Source organism: Stylophora pistillata, chromosome 8 (genome assembly GCF_964205215.1).
Source record: "Stylophora pistillata chromosome 8, jaStyPist1.2, whole genome shotgun sequence".
NCBI lineage: Eukaryota > Metazoa > Cnidaria > Anthozoa > Scleractinia > Pocilloporidae > Stylophora > Stylophora pistillata.
Window position 1 is genome coordinate 30,062,672 of NC_142526.1, and position 20,457 is coordinate 30,083,128.

At 38.7% G+C, this 20,457-nt stretch overlaps 1 protein-coding gene and 1 pseudogene across 2 annotated transcripts in view; one reads left to right on the plus strand and one right to left on the minus strand.

Annotated features, from left to right (window-relative positions):
• Positions 1–1,185: 1,185 nt before the first annotated feature.
• LOC148725807 (trace amine-associated receptor 7e-like) lies at positions 1,186–4,182 on the plus strand (annotated as a pseudogene).
• A 5,094-nt stretch (positions 4,183–9,276) lies between these two features.
• Positions 9,277–20,457, minus strand: part of LOC111322569 (dynein axonemal heavy chain 5) — a 67,247-nt gene continuing 56,066 nt past the window's right edge. For both annotated transcript variants that reach the window (XM_088731069.1, XM_088731068.1), the window contains exons 84-94: positions 19,695–19,816; positions 19,223–19,414; positions 18,058–18,193; positions 17,534–17,673; positions 17,170–17,334; positions 16,288–16,482; positions 15,118–15,348; positions 13,416–13,604; positions 11,065–11,277; positions 10,508–10,636; positions 9,277–10,100 (exon numbers count right to left, since the gene is read on the minus strand). In XM_088731069.1, coding sequence (XP_088587195.1) covers positions 9,669–10,100; positions 10,508–10,636; positions 11,065–11,277; positions 13,416–13,604; positions 15,118–15,348; positions 16,288–16,482; positions 17,170–17,334; positions 17,534–17,673; positions 18,058–18,193; positions 19,223–19,414; positions 19,695–19,816 — 2,144 coding nt within the window. In that variant the 3' untranslated portion in view covers positions 9,277–9,668. The remainder of the gene's footprint in view (positions 10,101–10,507; positions 10,637–11,064; positions 11,278–13,415; positions 13,605–15,117; positions 15,349–16,287; positions 16,483–17,169; positions 17,335–17,533; positions 17,674–18,057; positions 18,194–19,222; positions 19,415–19,694; positions 19,817–20,457) is intronic.

A 20,457-nucleotide genomic window follows, 5' to 3' on the forward strand; every position in this document is an offset into this window, starting at 1 on the left:
TAATTACACTATACACTAGCTTTACATCTTCGGTGCAAGTCCAAACAAATTTTCACCCAACAAGCAGTAACATCATGTTTAAGTATGAATTAAACTTTTCCATCAGCATGCGAGGTTTTAGGGTTATTTTACATTACACATTATATAAAGGAAAATTCATTGAAACAGTACAATGTTAAATGACGAATATAATTGCCGGTCAGGCTCGCACGTGTCATTTGATCGTTGGTAGTGATATCAGACTGACTGTGAATTACTGTGTTGGGGTTTTCTGCCATTTTGAAGCCGATTAGGAAATATTAGAACATAGTAGCAGAGCCACGCAATCAAATTCAGTATACGTAAGCGTGCTCAAAATCCCGATAGTGCACGCTGATATAGCGTGAGCAAATCGCTTCGCCAGAAATTTTTTTTCAAACTCTTTGGGTTTATACCATAGTTAATAGAGGTCCCCTCTATTAACTATGGTTTATACTAAACATTTTACTGCCACGGTGAAAATTCCTGTCATGAAATTAAGTGTCCGTTAAACAGAATAGGGGATTGCTAAATACCTTTTTTTGCTCTTGCATTGTCGGAAACAAAAAAACAAATCTTGGAAAAGCAAATCTTGGGAAACAAAATGGTGAATGCTACCTGGGTATGAAAGAGGTTACTTTCCTACGCCAAGACTTATTTGTAGTGTGCCTTTAGTGGGATATTGAGTCATTACCACGTAGTAGCTATGTTTCGGAAGCAAGTTTTCTAACTTAAAGATTATCATTACCATACCGAAGGAAGATAGACAATACGACGTAAAGGAAGAAAGATTCTGCATTTCTTAAGTATATATTCGAACGCCAAACCTTCAGATTTTTTCAAAAAGAGTGACCATTCAATGCAATTTCAGGGGATCCTCTACCTCGTTGCATTTGCTTTTACCTGAAAATAACTTTTCTTTAAATGGTGCTTAACTATGGGACTCACTCCCTGAAGAAATTTGATGCTGCGAATCATTTTCACAGGCTAAAACTAAAAGTAATTATCTTAGATTCATGCGATCTTTAGATTTTAAATTTAATATCTGTGACCACACGCCCCTTGTGGAAGTAAGCTTTGTTGATGGGGCAAACGTGTTTAAAACAAAGTGTTTTATTTTAACTTACTAACCTTCATTCCTCATGGGAAGTCAACTTTTCTTTGCCTCGTGCTCGTTAAAAGGCTACTAACATCTTTCTTTATCTCACGACGATTTGTTGTTTTTGTTTTTATTTTTTTTTTAACAGAAAACATGAGTGAAGAAGAAAGCGAAGTTACCCTTTGTGGTGTGCCTGAGTGGTTTGGTCTCCCAGAGAACAACACAGCTTCTTACATAAACGATGTCCTCATTGCCGTATAGTTACCGTTCCCTTGTGTTGTTTCGCAATCTGTAGCAACTTGCTCCTACTTGTGACGATTATTAAAACTCCGTCGTTACAGAAGCCATGCAATATTCTGCTGTGTAGCCTAGCCGCTGCAGATTGCCTCACTGGTTTAACATCTCTACCAATTTTCGTCGCTTTGCGGTTGATTATTCACCGTGTTTCCTCGATATGCAGTTATCAAGAAGACCTATTCACTGCTTTCTATGCGTCTACAATGTTAACATCTGGATGGTCCTTTGCTTTTCTAACTTTTATCAGCTTTGATCGCCTCAATGCATTGTCTAGACCAATTGCTTACCGTTTGGGCGTAACTATCGAAGGTATTTTATTCCTATTTTTTTCGCGTATTCATGACTTAACTATCAGTGCAAACGTCTTATAATGTAATTTCTATAATATCCAACCTGACTTACAGTAGCAAACGTAACTGCCACTGAAAATACTTTCAAGAGACTGTGCTGTAGATCAAATAATCAAATTTTCCCAAGAACTGACTCGCTAGTTTTTGAACAAGAAGACTCGCCAGATTACTAATGAAACACTCCTGGATGATGAAATTTGCAGACATAAATGAAAAGGATGAACTAAAAGGAAGTTAGTTTTCATCAGTAAGGTTTCCTCTAAAAGTGTACTTGACAAGTTTTCCTTCCATAAAAATTATTTCGCAAACAATTTTCTTCTCTTAGCTCTTGCAATTAACAAGAGACATTTACGTGCTGATGTGGAAAAGACCTCACAAGAGGTATCTGATATTTAGATCTTCTTATTTTCCTAGGGACAGTAAAAACGGTGTCTGTTATTGGAGTTAGTTGGTTTTTGCTGACCATCTTAGCTCAATTGCTCCTGTCCTCGCTACTGGAAATAATATTTTCTATGACATTACTGGCCATGTACATAGTTATCCCGACTATAAACCACATTAGAATGTACCTCGCGATCCGCCGTCACAACAGCGAACTTAGACAATCGTTTGGTTCACTGACGCTGACAGCGGTGTTACGGAGAGAAAAGAAGACCGCTATCGATATGTTTGTTATTAGCATGGTTCTTCTGCTGTCTCTGATACCAGGAATTTTGATCAAACCGACACAAGTTCCTTTCCCAAGAGTTTACTCTATTTTGCAGCCCTGGTCCATAGCAATGGTGTTTTCAAACTCTGCTTTGAATCCCCTGATTTACACAGTAAGGAACAAAAGTCTTAAGGATGCAATGAGGAATTTTCTACTGAGGCGAAAGAGGAGAGCGATTGGGATAATTACTAGGGAGAGCAATGGAGGAACTTACGAGTTGGCCCTGTTCTAAACAAGAACAAAGGGCGGACTTCGAATTCCTGGAATCGATTGTACAGATTGGATACAAAGTAGATCTTACCACGTGGGAAAGCATCGGAGCGTTCTACAGTTTGTTAAATTTTTGAGGTGCTCTTGTAGAAAACAGAAGTTAATGGTAGACCTTTGAAGAGACCCTTTTAATTTATCTAATTACTGTAACAATTAATTAATTACAATTCAGCTAATTCAGTTATACTTACTGACGAGAAACAATAGACTAATTTCCACATAAAAATTGTATTTTATTATTAGACTAAAAACAACAGCAATTTTATTTGTACCCTACATTAATTAACACGACACAAAAACAAATATTACACGAAAAATGGAAAGAGTGCAGGCTGCCCATAATAATCATCGACAGCGAAAAAGAGAGGGCAGCCTTACTAAGGTTATTACTAAATGATTATATTGAAGGGTCTGGTACCACGCATGCGTATACACTACGCAAAACACAAAATTAAAATAAGGAAAAAAAAAGCGACTAAAAAAAAGAAAGACAAAAAAAGAAAAACAAAAGAAAAACAAAAATGTTTGTTTTGGTAAGATTACAGTTGATATTTAGACTAGTGTTTCTTGTGAAGGCAAGATTCCCTAATACGGGAGGAAAAGCTAAGCTGCATAGTGAAAAACAAAATTGGTTTCGTTTTGAGTCTTAGCGACATAGAAAAAATTCATCTCCTAAGGTGAATCGAGGCTCCACCTTATTCAACTGCAAGGAAACTCGTTGAATAGAAGTGGTCTATGTGCCATGTTCATTTCAGAAAAGCGCGCTACTTTTGCTAAAGATATTGGAATCTACAGTTGGCAAGCAGCAGCGAACCTAATTTAATGCTAAGCTTCAGTATTAAAAATAAAACAAAGTAGATGGAGAAACTCTTCGAAATAAAATTTTGTACAAGAAACTGAATTATGGTACAGTGACATGACAGAAGTTCGAAAGGATCTTCAATACATTATGAAGTTTACTTAGAGGCTCGTCGGCTTCCTACTTCCACAATTCGTTCATCGTGGATATTACCCTTCCACTGTGGTTTTTTTTTATTGTCTTCAAAAAATTTCGTTAAAATCCAACGGTTTGAAAGTGTCGATATCCGATAGGGCCATTTCTTCTTTAGACAGATCTTGCCATCCTTGGGCCATATATTGTTGCCGAGGAAGGGTTCCGCTACAGGAACTCGATGAATTTTCTCCAACTTCATCTCCTTGCAATTGAGCATGAGTGCTCGACCAATCAGGACTTAAGTCCCGCTAAAACAACTACACCTCATCATTCCGACACGCAAAACACAGCAACTCCACCGAACTCAGCAAACACATCTGGACACTTAAAGACAACAACATCGATTATTCCATCACCTGGCGCATCCTATCTTTCCACCTGCCCTACAACAGCTCAAGCAAACGATGCAACCTAAACCTTAAAGAGAAATTCCTGATCATCTGCCACCCAGTGGTCAGTGCGCTGGACTCTAGGTCAGATGGCCCGGGTTCAAGTCCTGGCTGGGGCTTGACGTTGTGTCCTTAAGCAAGACGCTTCACTCACATTGCTTCGTCTTCTCGGATAGGACGTAAAGCCGGAGGTCCCGTCTCCTGCACCTATCAATTAGTTAATTTCGGCAAGGGACGTTAAAGAACCCACATCACGAGATTACTGTGATGTGGTCTGGCCTGTTTACTGGGAAGGGGGGGAGGGGGCATCTGTAAAAATTTCTCCTTTATTAATTGTAAACTGCCGCCGGCAGTCTGGAAAAGTCCCCCGCACAGTGTTGTAAAGCGCATTAGAGCATTTACATGGAAATGCGCTATAGAAATTGATCTATATTATTATTATTATTATTATTACCCAGACCTATCAACACTCCACAAGCGTAACGAACTCGTCTCTTCCTGCCGACACAGAAACAAAGCCCTCCTACGCAACAGCTGACTTGACACTTTTCACACTGCATAAACCATGTTAAGTAGCAATTAGTATAGTATATAAGCTATGGTATCGCATTATTCTGCCATTAAAATCCCCTGATGAGTGGGCAACCACGAAACAGGTCTGTAGGGATGTATCTGTAGTTGTTTTTTTCCCGCCTACCACACATTATACCCGCTCTACTATTTGTATCGAGCACTGTTTCACGGACACGAAGTTCAATCCCTCTATATATCTTTATATATAAATATGTATGTATGTATGTATGTATGTATGTATGTATATATATGTATACTTATAGAAGGTTTAGACTTGATATCCGTAAAACAGTGATGTATACTTACTTTTATTATCCAACTGAGTGTACTACACCGAGACGAGTACAAATAACGCCATAGACGAGTTCAAATATCATGCGGTATTTGTACTCGTCTATTGTAATACCGGTTAAACAGGTTTTCTCGCATCGCGCAAGCGAAGAAGTTACGAGAAAAAAAAAGTGGCGGACAATTTGAATCATATTTCCGACGACGAAGAGTCAGAATGGCTGGCAAATATAGATTCAAGTTCATTACATGAATCGAACGAAGAAAAGCAGCTTGACGACCAGAAAAGTTCTTCATTTAATGCAGAAAATAGAAACAGCAACACAACAACGCGCCAATTCCGTTCCGCTTCGCATACTTCTGTCGCGCACTCCCCGTAAACGGCACAACTCGTTAAAATACTGAGCGATACTACACAACAAAACGTCTAATAAGATATATATATATATATATATATATAAGCGAAATAGGTAACGTAGGATCCAGGACAGTGCTCGACAGTGAAGGAGCGATTATTGAAGCAAAAGGACTACTCGAGTTACGCACATATGAATTTTAATACAGCCTGTTTCGTAGACCAACAAAAGTTGATCCACTCATCAGTGAGTGTTTTATATTTTTTACGTCAGAAGTTGTCCATCCTCGCAATTTTTTAAACTTTCTACGTTCGTGTTGGCTGTGAGGTTTGGACTGCGAATCTTTATTGATCCTCCTGGCGCGGTGCACCTTTGTTAGCCTGAGAGTTTCATTAACGACTATACATATATATATTTAACAATTATTCGACAATATTCACCGAACCTGAGGCGAATAACTGTTTTAGTATAATTTCAGAGCTGAACAACAGAGAAATGAATCGAACGAAGGAAAGCAGCTTGACGATCAGAAAAGTTCTTCATTTAATGCAGAAAATAGAAACAGCAACACAACAACGCGCCAATTCCGTTCCGCTTCGCATACTTCCGCACAATTCCGTTCCGCCTCCTTTTCACTTAACAAACCATTCAAGGGGGGGTTTATTCATTTGAAGGATTGTCGGGCGATTCACATGATTTTGAAGGGAAACGGGGAAAGGTCAGCCGCCGCCCACAGAACTTAACAGGCTACGCAATTCTTGAAAGGGATTCCTTTGTTAACTGGAACCGTCTTCAGGGATTTCATTTATTTCGGAAGTGGGCATATATTGTGACAAAAGTAGGCGGAAGACAGTTCAGCGGTAATCGAGGCAGATTTGTCAACAGTCTTTCTCTTCTGTCAGTTCAACATGCCGCACAGCGAACCGATCGTGTTGTTGATTGAATAGTTAGTACTTGGTACAAAAATCACCCAACAAAAACAAACATAGGCATGCAACGCATGCGGGAGTTATTTTTTTGGATACGTAGGTTGAAATGGGACACTATATAACTGATGCTGGTGTGTGAATAATTGTTGGCAAAAATAACCTGCATTGGTACAACGCTCCTTGCAGTCCCCTCCACAGCCCTAATTTGAACTTGTCACGCAACGCTCTGTCTCTCTTTCCAACATTGCATGACGAGACCAAACAACGACCTGCTCGTAGCTTAAAATTGTGCTTATTGCCGTTCCTTCGTCAGAAACAAAGTCCTAGTTATTATTCTGACCATTAAGGGCCAGAATCAGAAATTCTGTTTGGTTTTTCCCGTGCAAGAAAATGCACAATAGCGTGCAGTTTTTAATTGGCGTAAAGTGATGTGGTGGCATATCCAGGGAACGAGGTTGAGTTTTAGCATCGAGTGTCAGTCAGATTTGAAGTACTGGCCACGCATCAACGATAACCTTGTTACAGTTTATACTCATCTTTCGAGTGAACTTAAATATATTTATTTAAAGTACAAACCTAATACTGTGAATCACTACAATTGTTAACGTATTGATGAAAACAACAACCCTTGGGAACAGTAAAATTTTTGGCCGATTGTTTAATTCGATTAATTAAAACAACCATCTTATGTAAACATTGGCGATTGAAACCATCCGTAAATAAATATTGCGAACAAAACAATTGTACTTTCCTCACTAAAAAAAAAAAACTTGTGGAAGTCACTGCCACATACCTTTAATTTCAATCAGTCAAAAAACTTGAGGTCTATAAAATGCCTTCTGTGATATATCGTTCCGAGGCAAACAAAACTTCAAAGGTTTGTTATTAGATGTAAACAAGAGAAATCCTTGTAAATAAAGTCATCGCGTTCAAATGCAAATTTTATTGAGTGATCCCGCCTTTCCTCCGGCGATTTTAGTAATTCCAAATTGTCATGGATGGCATCAACTTGTTCCGAAGTCTTAGTCTCCATAACTCTCCATGTTAACAAACCATGAAAAGCACTCGACAGCGATTTTGCTAAAACAGCAAAGCCTTCAATTCGAACCAATTCAATTCAATCCGCTGATCCACAAATCCGGCCCAAATATAGGCTCCGTGTAGCTTCTTGTTCAGTAACAGATGGTTGCCTCAAAATACTCTTCCATATAATTTTGCAGTGGAAAGCTCTATTTTATCTCTTACAGCCTCTGGACAAAGATATTTTCCGGTCTCCGTTCTTCGAACAAGTGAAAGTAGATTGAACCAAGAGAAAGTATCATTCTTCAAAGGATAATAAGGTGGGCTACTTAATTGATTGTTGCCTATCTAGACTTTGCCCTTTGCGTGCGAAATACGTGATAAAATGCAGGTTGTTTAAAGGAAATTGACACGCAATGGGGTAAAGTCCAGGTTAGCTATAAGCGAATTTTATTGGTAGAAAACGTCTACGCACGTGAGAGTTGCGTGGAAAATTAACCGACCGTACCATTCTGTCCCTTGTGAAATATTTTTCATTGAGGTAGATTTATGTCATAAAATTTGCGTTGTTTACTGGAAAATGGCATTTCATCTAAAAAAATCTAATCCATACTGGCGAGTAAAAAGTAACACGCAATTGTAACGGGAAAGTATTGTTTAAACAATATTTAATTCATGGAGGAGTTTGGAAGCAAAGAAACGGATATGTAACATTGCAGTCGACGCAGAAAGTAAATGTAACTTGGTGGTCGTTTCAACCGCTGCTAAAAGAACAACCATATGGCAAAAAAAAAGATTATCAATAAAATATGATTTACGCAAATATCTTGCGCAAGATTTACCAGAGTCAATAAAACTAGCCTTTCCGAAACAACACGCTATAGCGCTAAATTCGTGTTAGGCCTCCAGCTGACGGTGTATCGTAAGTGAAGGAGCGGTACACAAAACATGCACGTTTTAACTCGCTAATCGGTAGAAAAAGTTTCCTGACGACCTTTCAAATCCAGACAGATCCGGCATAGCGATAAAATCCTCACGAAGGACATGAGCCATTACACTGAATAGATGGTCTTACAACTCTTGTAGATGTCATCTTACCTCGTTCCTTGAGCGAAATTCAAAATTGGAATCGCTGATGAACTCATATATAGCAATGAAATATCCTGAAGTTGCTCCTATCAACATCTGAAGTAATATTTGATTCAAAATTTTTCTCATGTTCCACTCAGTCTCCTTCAGAAGGAAGAATAAGCGTAGTCGTACAACGATCACAACTCCACCACTTTCCCAACACGACTGATACATTTCCTTAATTCGCGAACCGCTCTCTCCGACTCAAGCGTTGATTCGCTGAAATTTGAAGACCTGTCAAACCACAAATAAGCGAGAACGCTCTGATTGGTGCAACATCGAAAAATACTACAATCTGATTGGTTTGTGATACACCAAAAGATTGGGCCAATCACATTGCGTTGAGGTACACCAAAAAAAAGATGCGCCAATCAGATTGCTTAGAGATACACCAAATTGCGCTGATCAGATTACACTACACCAATCTATACGATAACATATAGTTATTTTTTTTAAAAAAAATAACTCAAAAAGGTGACAAAATATCAACAAACACCGAAAAACACGCAAAAACCGGGAAGTGAAATGGCCATGGTAGCCGGCTCCGTTGTGGAGAGTAGCCGCCAGAGTTCGCCAGTTGCCGGCTTCTAATGAAATCCCTGCGTCTTGCTGGATGAGCGGTGAATCTACTTCAGAAATGGAAGAAAAATTTATTTGGACAAAACAGTCTATCAAGTGCTATGTTGCACTTGATTCTATTCTGAGAGAAGCAATCGTTCACAGACCAAATTGAACGCAAGGATGCCAGTATCAGTTTCAAGCTGGTTTTTAAAATCTGTAGCGAACTAACAGTTTCAGAAAAACCCTTTTACCACCTCAGTTTTTCCCAACTTCGAAACGGAAAAGAGGCAGGTAAGTTTATTCACTTCATTTTATTGTCATTCACACTTTCTTTGAATAAATATAAATAAATTCATTCTTCCTTACATCGCACAGTTGAGGCATCTAATGCGTACAACTGCTGTGAAACACAGACGACTAATGCATTACTTTATCACACTTTGAGTATGCATCAAAAAATACAGAACCGATCTTTACAATGTAACACAAAAATAGATTTAAAACAAACTTTTTTTCCCACTGAGCTTACCAAAAAAAGAAATCCAAAACTCAGTGAACTTAAAAAAGCAGAAACAACACTTACAACATGTGTCATTTTACAAAGTTTACAAAAACAAAAACCACGTATCGTATGTAACGCAATGTCGGGGTTACAATTAGGGCGCAAATAAATGTCATGCAACATTACTTGGTGTCACACAGCAAAGCAACACCTCGCAGAATCCAGTGATCAGGATGTTGTGAAGTCTTCAGGTTCAAGCAGAAAATGTAGGTCAAATCTGTACGTCTCGGCTTCTTGTAGACAGGGCACTCATAAAATTTCAGTGCCTCCATGGCTTTGTAGTCTCTTGGCAAGGTAGCAGTGTTAACTGCGTAAATATGCACCACAGGTAGGGCAGTAAACAAAACTTTGGGGGGAGGCTCCGTGAGCCTGCAGTTTCGTCGATCCCATCCTGCGCCATCCAAGAACAGACCATGTACATAGACTCCTTCAAGTGGCGATGACCCCACATCTTCTTTCATCATCTTGGTGACATCGTTGGCAAGTGCAACATTATCGAGTGCCCAGCCTTTGTGCGCACGCGTGATCTCTTGTCTCATTGCTGTCAGAAAACCCTGAATAAAAACAAAGTATTGGCTGTGAAAGAGCAATTTATCGTCCGTACAATGCACAGAACAAGGCGTTGAATAGTCTCATTCCTCCTCAGAATTAACTGACAATTTATATTTTCTCGTCTTCTAAAGTTTTTTTTACTTGGATTCGCAGGCCACATAATCTTTAAAACTTATACAGGCGAAGTTCGCCTCAAGTATTCCAGGTCAAGTGCACATATTCCAGTGTTTCTCATAAGGAATTACCCAAGCCAACACAGAGATGAGAAATAACATCTTCCAAAGTCATTTTGGTGAGTACCTGGTTTCCCGAAGCTGTTTTCCACAATTTCCTATAACACTTTTATACATGTGAGCTCTTGGCGAGCAAGCAAGCCAACGAACTAACATACAAACACCAAGCTTCATACCTGAGGGTTGAAGAATCCCGTCATCCAAAACACGTTAGGTCTGCCTTCGAACAACCACGAGTGGAACTGATTGTTACGCTCGATCAGCTCAGTAAACCAGAAGCCAAGAGTCGTCGAGTCCCACGAGATCTACAATAAAGAAAGAGTGATATTTAAACCCTTAAGGCAGAAAAATTGAATTCAGTGTAACTTTTCCTTAGATAACATTACCCTGCAAACGGGAAAGGAGATTAGGAAAACTCATTAGTCAGTTGATCTTGTCTACAACAACCCCAAATTAGGTTAATAAGCCACTTTTGTGATGTTTAATGCCTCTGCCTTAAACGAGGGCAAGTTCAAAGGCTTAAATGAGAAAATTATATTTTAATAAAAGAACTCATTCTCACAATAGACTCTCTGCACCTAGACTCTTTCTGAAAGTGAATGTTTTGGAACAAAGGCTACCAGACTTAAAAATTCCAAAATTTCAAAATAGCACAAAACGAAATAAAACAGCTGAACATCATTCATCGATCAAATCAAACAAAGCTTTGAAGCAAAATGAAAAAAAAAAGTACCTTTTTCCAAAGAGCAGGGACACGGGCATCATAGATGTTATCTAAAGCGTCCTTCAAGTTTTCACTCATGATGATTGTACCATCTATGGCCAGTTTAAGGTCAACCAGTGTGTTCCTCACAGCTGTTATGACCCTCTGCATTCTGTCAATTTCTTGACGGAGGAAAATGTTCATGGATGTCAAAGCACCCATTTTCTGCAGGCGTGCTTTAACCTGTAGTAATTAAAGAGACTCCTTTTTATTTATGTATGTATTTAGCCTCGCCTAATTTCTTGGGCAGAGACCACTACAGCAAAGCCAATTACAGTGGATCCCTCACCAGAATCAAAGCCAGACCACAAAAAAAAAAAAAATTATAATAATAATAATAATAATAATAATAATAATAATAATTATAATAATAATTATTATAATAATAATAGCAGTTTCCAACCAAAAAAGGACACCTAAACTAAACTAATCTAATATATATATATATATATAACGCATAAGATATGCAATCCTGCGCCGTATAGTTGACCCTATATATATATGTACTGCCCTACCCTGTGTAATTAAAATTATCTAAAAGATTAGAAATACAATACTGATAATATAAAATATTAAGATTTACATAAAATACAGTTCTTGCAATTGTCCGAGGAGATTAAACTTTGTATATCTAATGTATGTAAACTACTTTTAAATTCTTGTAGCGTTCTTAGTGTTCTTGTTTTTCCATCTAACTTAGACCAGATTACAGGACCTAAGTACCTAAGAGAGTGCTTACCATAACGTGTTGTGCTTACTCTGGGAATAATGAAATCATTGTTTCTTAAATTATATCTACTATTATTGTCAATGTCAAACAAGTTCTTAATATTATTTGGGCACAGATCGTTTTTAACTTTATACATTTTAACTTTGTACACCGGAAGTTACGTTCCCTACTCTTTGCGATAAGTGTGTGGGTTCTTTAACATCCCCTGCTAACCGGCACAGAGGAGATGCAGGAGACGGGGTATACGGTTTTTCGTCCTTATCCGGGAAGACTAGAATGTATAACCCTTTGTAGATGTCACAGCAAAGGAAGCACGTTCTCCTCAGTAATTTTAAGACCCTGAGTGTTGGTCCGGTCTGGGGCTTGAAACTTACATTCATTCAGGAAACTGTGCACTTAACTTGCACGGATGTAATTCTTATACTTTCGGAGATGATCAAAACGTAACGTCTCCTCACAATTTCAGTGAAATGAAATGTGAGAGACATTTTCTTACTTTTCGTTTCATTTGCCTTGCATAAAGAAAAAAATCTACAATTATTAATTATAATAAAGACCTATAAAAGCCGAGGCAACCTAATTAAAACCAGCTTGTAAACTCAGATTCCCACTAAAGAAAAACAAGCAAGATGAATAAATTTAGACAAAAAAATATTTGTAATATTTCTACACTAAGTTACCATAATTAAGATATGGAAGCATAACCGCTTCCCGGTTAGCTCAATTGGTTGAGCGCCGGACTGTTATGCGGGAGGTCGAGGGTTCAAGCCCCGCGCGGACCAACACTAAAGGTCTTAAAATAACTGAGGAGAATGTGCTACCTTTCTATAACATCAAGAAATGGATAGACATTCTAGTCTTCTCGGATAAGGACGAATAAACCGTAGGTCCCGTCTCCTGCATCTATTAATTAATTAATTAGGCAGGGGACGTTAAAGAACCCTCTCACGAGATTCCTGTGATGTGGTCTAGCCTGTGGGGAGGGGGCATCTGTTAGGGCCTGATTACATGAGCCGGGCTGATTTCTTTTGTTTTGGTGTTCGCCAAAGCGTGAAAACAAAAGAAATCAGCCCGGCTAACCGGGCCAGCTCGGCTCATGTAATCAGGCCCTTAGATTCGCCTTTATTTGATTGTAAACTGCTTAGCAGTCTGGTAAAGTCTCCCGCACAGTGTTTTAAAGCGCCATAAGCTCGGGATATGAGCGCTATATAAAAGTTATTATTATTAATTTTGGTATATGGACGTGTTGAGACTACATCTTAAAATTATATCAATAGATTCGGACATTTTAATCGCTAAGTTAGATGCCTGTGACTCCCTAGTTAGATTTTCATTTACGCCCATGTGACCTATCAACGCCGTCGGTTAAGTCTGTGAGCAGCCTCTTGTATTTGGGTTTCGCCATACAGCCCCTTTTCTGGGCACAGCCGGCTTATTGCATCATCGGCAGCTGCTTATGGAAACCCTTACTTCTAAGAGTACCACGTTTCACTGACAATACGTTAGAAAACACAGTTTGATATAAAGATTTAAAGCAGGTTTGTAAATCACCTTTTGAAGTAGGAGAGTTAATTCATAATACGAGTCTTACCTCAAAAGGAACATAATCCGCAGGCAGCTTGTCCAACATCTCTGTAGCTTGACGCGCTACGAGTGATTCACGTGTCTCCCCAGACCCTCCAGCGCTGTCTTTTGGCTGAATGTTCACAATGGTCTCCAAAACATCCGAGGTAGTCTTGGTTTGATATGTGATGTCAGCATTTGTGTGAAGACCAAACACCTAGTAAGTAAGTAATGTAAGTGAGTAAACACTTTATTTATACAGGGTGGCACTAAACAGCTAAAAGCTAACGAACTTGTGGCCCTCAATTAAAAATAAGAGTAAATATTAAGTTAAATAGTAAAATGATTTAGACTACACTGTTCTTTAAAAATTACATTAAAAAGACTCTTCTTAAATGCAGGAAGAGAATCTTAACCGCCGCCCAGTTAGCCTAATGGATAGTGCACTGGACTGTTGTCCGGGAGGTCGAGGGTTCGTGCCCCGGCTGGACCAACACTCAAGGTCTTAAAATAATTGAGAAGAATCTGCTACCTTTCTATAACATCAAGAAATGGTTAGATATTCTAGTCTTCTCGGATAGGGACGAATAAATGGAGGTCCCGTCTCCTGCAGGGTTGGGGGTAGGAGACGTTAATTTCTCACACACAAGCTTACTGTGTGATGGATGTCCTCCCCTGGGGTGGGATGGTGGGGTGGGTATAAAAGGGGTTAGGTGTCAATTGGGACGAAAATTCTGTTCCTTTTTCCTGCCATTCCCGTGGCGAATGAATTAAATTCTAAATTTTACGTCTTAATTCTAGAGATAATTTATTCCATAGTCCGCAAGCTCTAACTAAGAAAGACTTTCCACCTTCTCTCTCGCGTATATACTTAGGGCAAACTAAATTAAATCTAGCATACCTAGTATTTCTAGAGTGGACTTGATTATTAACAGTAAAATTTTTAATTAAGTAATTGGGAAAGGTACCTTTAATAAGTTTAAAAACTAAAGAACAACAGCTTATCTTATTTTCTTCATAAAAAGGAATCCATTTTAACTTATAAAATAAACGTACAGATGGCGAATCTCTACCTGCAGACAGAATAACCCTAGCCGCCCTTTTTTGCAGCTTTAATACTCTGTTCAAAGACTCTTTATCACAACATGACTGACCAGATAACACTAGCGTAGGTAATTCTAGGATGAATTATCAAGTTGTTACATAATAATCTTTGCCTGAGAGGCAGATAAACTCTGATTTTTCTGAGAAGCGCTATACGTTGCGAAAGCTTGTTACAAATTTTATCCACATGTTGAATAAACGATAGGTGACTAGCAATGTCCAAACCCAACAGAGTAGCATTAGAAATATTTCTCACTAGTTCATGATCACTAAACTTCACTGATGGTTGAAAATCCAACTTGGATTCAAGTGTTTGCCAGTCACGATCATGGCGCTTGTAAGTATTTTCCTCTCTTCTGGTTTTACTACACTCAATCGAAATGCACTCTATTTAGGTAAACATCAATAGGCCATTTTACAGTTGTGTACTTGGTTGCCAAGCCTTTGATTCAGAGTGAGGCTGAAGGTGACCTTGTTGTGATAGAGACCTGTATCTACTTAGCATGATAACAAAGTGATTTACATTTGAAATGCAGCAAGGTTTGTATCACAACAAGTTCAACCCTAGCCTCACTCCCGTTCAAAGGCTTAGCAACCAAGCACACAACTGTAAAATGGACTATTACCTCTGGAGTGTCCGACAACGGCATCTCGTCAATGTGAGCCTTAAAATCTGCAATCTGTGAGCAACGAGGAATGTTGTAGCCTTGGTAGAACTTGAAGGTTTCCTTGAACATCTCTTGACTGAACCAAACACGGGCGTAGGTATTCAGCAGACGTTTGTCAAAATCGTCTGTGACACGCCCGCCATATTGAACCTCACCGAGCATGTAATGTACAGTCACCCACGAAACACCCTAAGAGGGGTGGGCAAAGGAGAAAAACGGTTGGATTCAAGACGTTGATACGCAGATTGACTGCTACAGAAAATTAATGTTAAACTGAGATCAGTGTCAGGAAAGTTGATTTCATTTATGGACTACAATAACCAATTAATGAAAATTGACTAAACAGATCTATAACGAAGAAAATGAAAAACGACAAAAAAAACCCTGTCAAAGAAACTAAACCATGAAATACCAAATATTTAATTTTCAATTAGCCCTTTCACTGCCATGAGTGACCAAGACAGAATTTCTCCTTACATTACAATACATATCAATACGATATCATATCAAGCGGACAAGTGATGGGATTATTAGTTGATCCAATAACAAATTCTGCAGAGTAACATCATAAGACTTGTATGGCTGACAGTAAGGAGAATTGCAAATAACATCCTGGGAGTGAAAGAGTTAATTAAGATATATCTTTCATTGTCATAGCATGAAGTGAGAGGCAGGAAAAACATCAAAACAAGTAGATCTGTAAATATATGAAATTTAACTGGTAAAATAACGAGAAGTCAAGACCTCCTATAAGAGTAATTTGGAAGGTATAATCATTACCCAAGGAAATTGCATGTTTAATTTTTTTTCCCGAATCTCAGGAGTTTCAATAAAAGTCAGTTACCGGCGGTCTACCGCCGCCTGGAAGGTCTCTCACTGCCGTCTATCACGTGAGCCAATGTGCAGGCTCACGTGTTTGGTTTTCGCCTTGCAGCACAGCTGCCTATTACATGATCGGCCGCCGCTTGTATGAAAAAGTTATCGAAACCGCTGAGTCTACAGGTAACATAGTTGGAGCTAATGAGAATATCAAAAATAGCTTTTACTGAAGGAGGAGGGCAAAATATTGCTTTCTGGACGATGATGGAAAACAGAGTACAAATCATGGGATTGAAATTATATTCTTACCGCCTTTGGATCGATATCATCAAGATGATTTTGTATGAATTGCACAGAGGCCGTCAAGTCAGCAGAGTTGAACTCATACGGGATATTCCATCCTAGTGGACCAAATTTGCGTCGCTCTTGAACAATGGTGTGCAGGAAGGCTGTGGCATATAGCATGGGTTTCCACTGTGGCATGTTAGTCACATCAAGTTGATCCTACGGCAAAGTAAAGTTAGCAGATTTAGTAATGAAAACCTTATATACAATGAATATATGAAGTTCATATATTTTGAACTGCGGTATTAAATACGTATGATGCACGATCCTTCGCAGTACATAGTGAAGGATCGTGCATCATAAGTGAAAACCTTATAATAAGTCTCGTTTCAAAAAGTGCATCTGAGAATTTGATAGAGCTTTCTAACGAGGAAAAATAGATGAACAAAGGTGATTATTAGAATAAAAGTCACGCTTCGTCGACATCCAAGTGAAACAATCGACTGCTTGTAACCTAAAGGTTCATCAAAGCCACCTGACAAGCCAATTAGCTAGAATTGCATTGGCTCTTTCAATGTAGTAGTGCTTCACTTGAAATGTGTACACTTTCATCAATTTATCTAGATGTTTTTTTCCAACCACTCAATTTTTTCTAAAACTTTGTAGATTTAAAATCCAAAATAATGATTTTTCTTCGTATCATTTTATTTTTCAGTGCCCTTAAATTTCTTAATCGCTCTCCTATCGAGGACAACTCTCCTTTGGAGAAAAGTAACAACAAAAATAAATGTTTCAGTAATTTTAAGACATTGAATTTATATCCTGCTGCTAAATAATTTGACAATTTCTTGTAGAGGCTAAAGATTTGTCATGTAAGTTGGCAACCCGTTGAATTCCCGGTCAAACCTGAGTGATTCCAGCGTATGTTCTCTTCAAACCCGCCTTGATGCCCTGAGGTGGTTCATTGGTAAACTTGATAGAGGACTGGAGAAGAGTTATCGGGAATTTCGGATGAACTTCTGTCGTGATCCACAAACGGAACTTTTCGTTGACATTCTCTGTTGTAGTAATCTTAAAGCAAATCATCAAAATTTAATCCAAATGTAACAACATCTGATTTATTTCATTTCACTGTGATCATTTAATATCTAAACAAGATTTGGTCAATACCACCTATACAAGGCGACAACGGACAATAAAAAACTTTTATCAAGACCTTAAAAAGAACTAAGTGACAGAAACATACACATAAAAACGAGTTAATACATACCGTCTCCAACAACTCATCCATGAAGTTGAGTCCCAAATGACAATTCTGAAGTAATACCCAGCCTCCCTCGTTCATAAACTGTGCCAATAGACGCCGCGCATGCACCTCTTGTCCCTGTCCCATAGAGATGGCCCGGCAGTCTGTGCGAGAAATAACCAAATTTTGTCGTTTGATCATCTTTGCTTGACTAACGCTTCACTTAAGCCTAAGAATTACAAAGCAATATCTTCTACAGAACAAATAACGAAGATTTTGTTTTTCATTTGTTTCGGATGCTATCTTGAATTCAGAGATAATAGTGCTGTACTCTTTTTCAAACTAAATTTTTCGATTTGGAATTTTCAAGAAGATTGTCTTTAAATACAGCTCTGCAATCGAATTCACCAGAGAAAAAACAATACAACACGTTTAGAGAAACATTGCCTTAAGATCTACATGTAAGCTTGGAGTGAATCTTTCCACGAGTGATCATTCACAATCCTCACAATGGATCATTTGGTGAGGGGGAACATTAACTTTCTTACCTAATCTCTGCTTCTTGGCCAAAGCCTCGATGGACGCCGTAGGATCAGAACCCATCGACAAGAAGCAAATCATGGGTGTCCTTACGTCACTTTCCTCCCACATGACTTCCAGGTTCAAAATAACTCCTTCAGCGTACTGTGGGAACAAGACAAGCAAGTTTAACTCTGACCACACCCTGCACCCATCTTAATAATAATAATAATAATAATAATAATAATAATAATAATAATAATATATTTATATGGCGCCTATCCAATGATAGATCTAGGCGCCTAACAAGTGAGAGGAAATTTAAAACTAAAGTTAATCAAAGTAAATAAACTTAAAATTGAAGTAAAAACATATAAAGTCTATTTCCCTAATGGCTAACATAAAAGTTGTGAAAAAGGTAGGTTTTAAGTTTATGCTCAAAAAGACTTTAAGTTCTCGCATGAGCGTATGTTGTCGGGAAATTTGTTCCAGAGTTCAGCGGCTGAAACGGAGAATGCTCTAGAACCATGGGTCTTAAGGTTAAAACTAACAGGACTCAGATTGAGCGTAGAGGATGAACGAAGCGATCTAGAAGGTGAGTAGCGAGTGATGAGGTCTTGAATAAAGATGGGAGCTTGCCGATGCAGTGTTTTGAAAGTAAGTAGAAGAATCTTGAATTTAATTCGTTCAGAGACAGGTAGCCAGTGAAGATCGAAGAGGATGGGAGTGATGTGATCACATTTCCTAGACCGTGTAATCAGTCTGGCGGCTGCATTCTGCACTGATTGAAGCTTTTTGATGATGTATTTAATAACATTATATAGCAGAGAATTGCAGTGATCGAGCTTGGAAGTTAAGAATCTTGAAATTTTGGCCAACGCCTAATATAAAAAACCAGGCAATATGCTCAAAGGGTATTGTGGCTATGTCTTGTATGAGCACATGGATGAAACCCTTCTGTGGAACTGTTTTTTCTTACCCGCGAATTCGTTTGGTATTGTTCACAATGTCCCACCTGTTTTTAAACTCTGTACTATAGACCAGATGTGTAACCATTTACATAAATGTCTGAGCAACCTGTTTGTTTGGAACTTAGAAAAAAAGTTCGACCTTTCTAATATGACGATCATTTCCCCCGAGTGAGAAAAATAATATGATTACTACATAGCAAAGTACGCTTTCGACAGAATTCACCTCTTTTCCAATGGCATCAGTGATATAACGCCGAGCCTGGTTTATGGTACGATCTGGGCACCAGGCTCTTATAAGCAAAAGTTTCCTAAAAGTGTCAAGAGAGCCCTGGTAGCCATCAGGTATTGGCGCATCTTCTGGTGCTTCAGAGTCAAACCAGGTCTTCCAGGCTTTACCAGACTCGTTATTTGTCACCTGTGGAGATAAGTTCACATGTTTGATCCAGTCGTGAGTTCATCATGGCCAGAGAAAAGAGAAAAAAAAAATTAGAAGCGCATTTTTCAACGGCTAGCCCCCATCTTCATTATCTACGAGAAGGCACATTATCTACGACTCTGACTATACTTTTATTTCAGGCTTTCAATTTGCCAACCCGTTTCAGGATATCTCACAAAATTTGTAATTTTTTCACAATTTCAACCACAACCCGACACCAACCATAACAACAACTATAACAACTAATGTAGGTATTGACCTGTCCCAGGAGTTGAGTGAATTGAGGAAGTCTACTGAGGGCCACAAGATTCAACCAAGTCATGTCCAAGATCCACTTCTTTGGTTTGGGTTCCACGGCGTTCAAATCCAGTGCAGCACCACCTGCCCCACGAGAGAAACGAGTATTTAGATTGACAAACTGGCAAAGTGGAGCATAGAACACATTGAATTACAAGGATTAAACACCAATGAACTCTAGAAATTTATGTTTAACTCAACACTCATTCCCTTTGTCTGTCCCGTTACATCTCTATCAATTACAATTTTGCGTTTGAATGATGAAAAATAACGCCGTTGAATACCAAAAGAGAACAACCAACGATTCTGAGAACACCTTCGTAACGTAGAAACGAATGACAAGGACGAATCCAAACCAGTCGTTAGACACTGTAATCTCCTAAGTTATTCTCCGCGGCGAATAGCAGTCTGCGGTCTTTCTCTAGATCTAGGCAGTTCGGAAAGCCGCAAACCGAACTCTAGTCCAAACTATTGATCTTCAAATCGTCACTCTTAATCCCCACAGTATCAACGAACGCTTTTCATTCAACTAATGTATTCTTGTCTTTCTCCTTAACATGTTCCTACCAATAGCATAGCTCCAATTTCTGCTTATAAACTACACACAATCCACAGTTCCTCTATTCAAATTCATCCCCTCCGGCAGTTAATAAAACCAAATTATAAACGAATGCATAAAACGTCAAAAAAGCGCCAGCCAGCGAAAATACAAAAACAAAAAAACA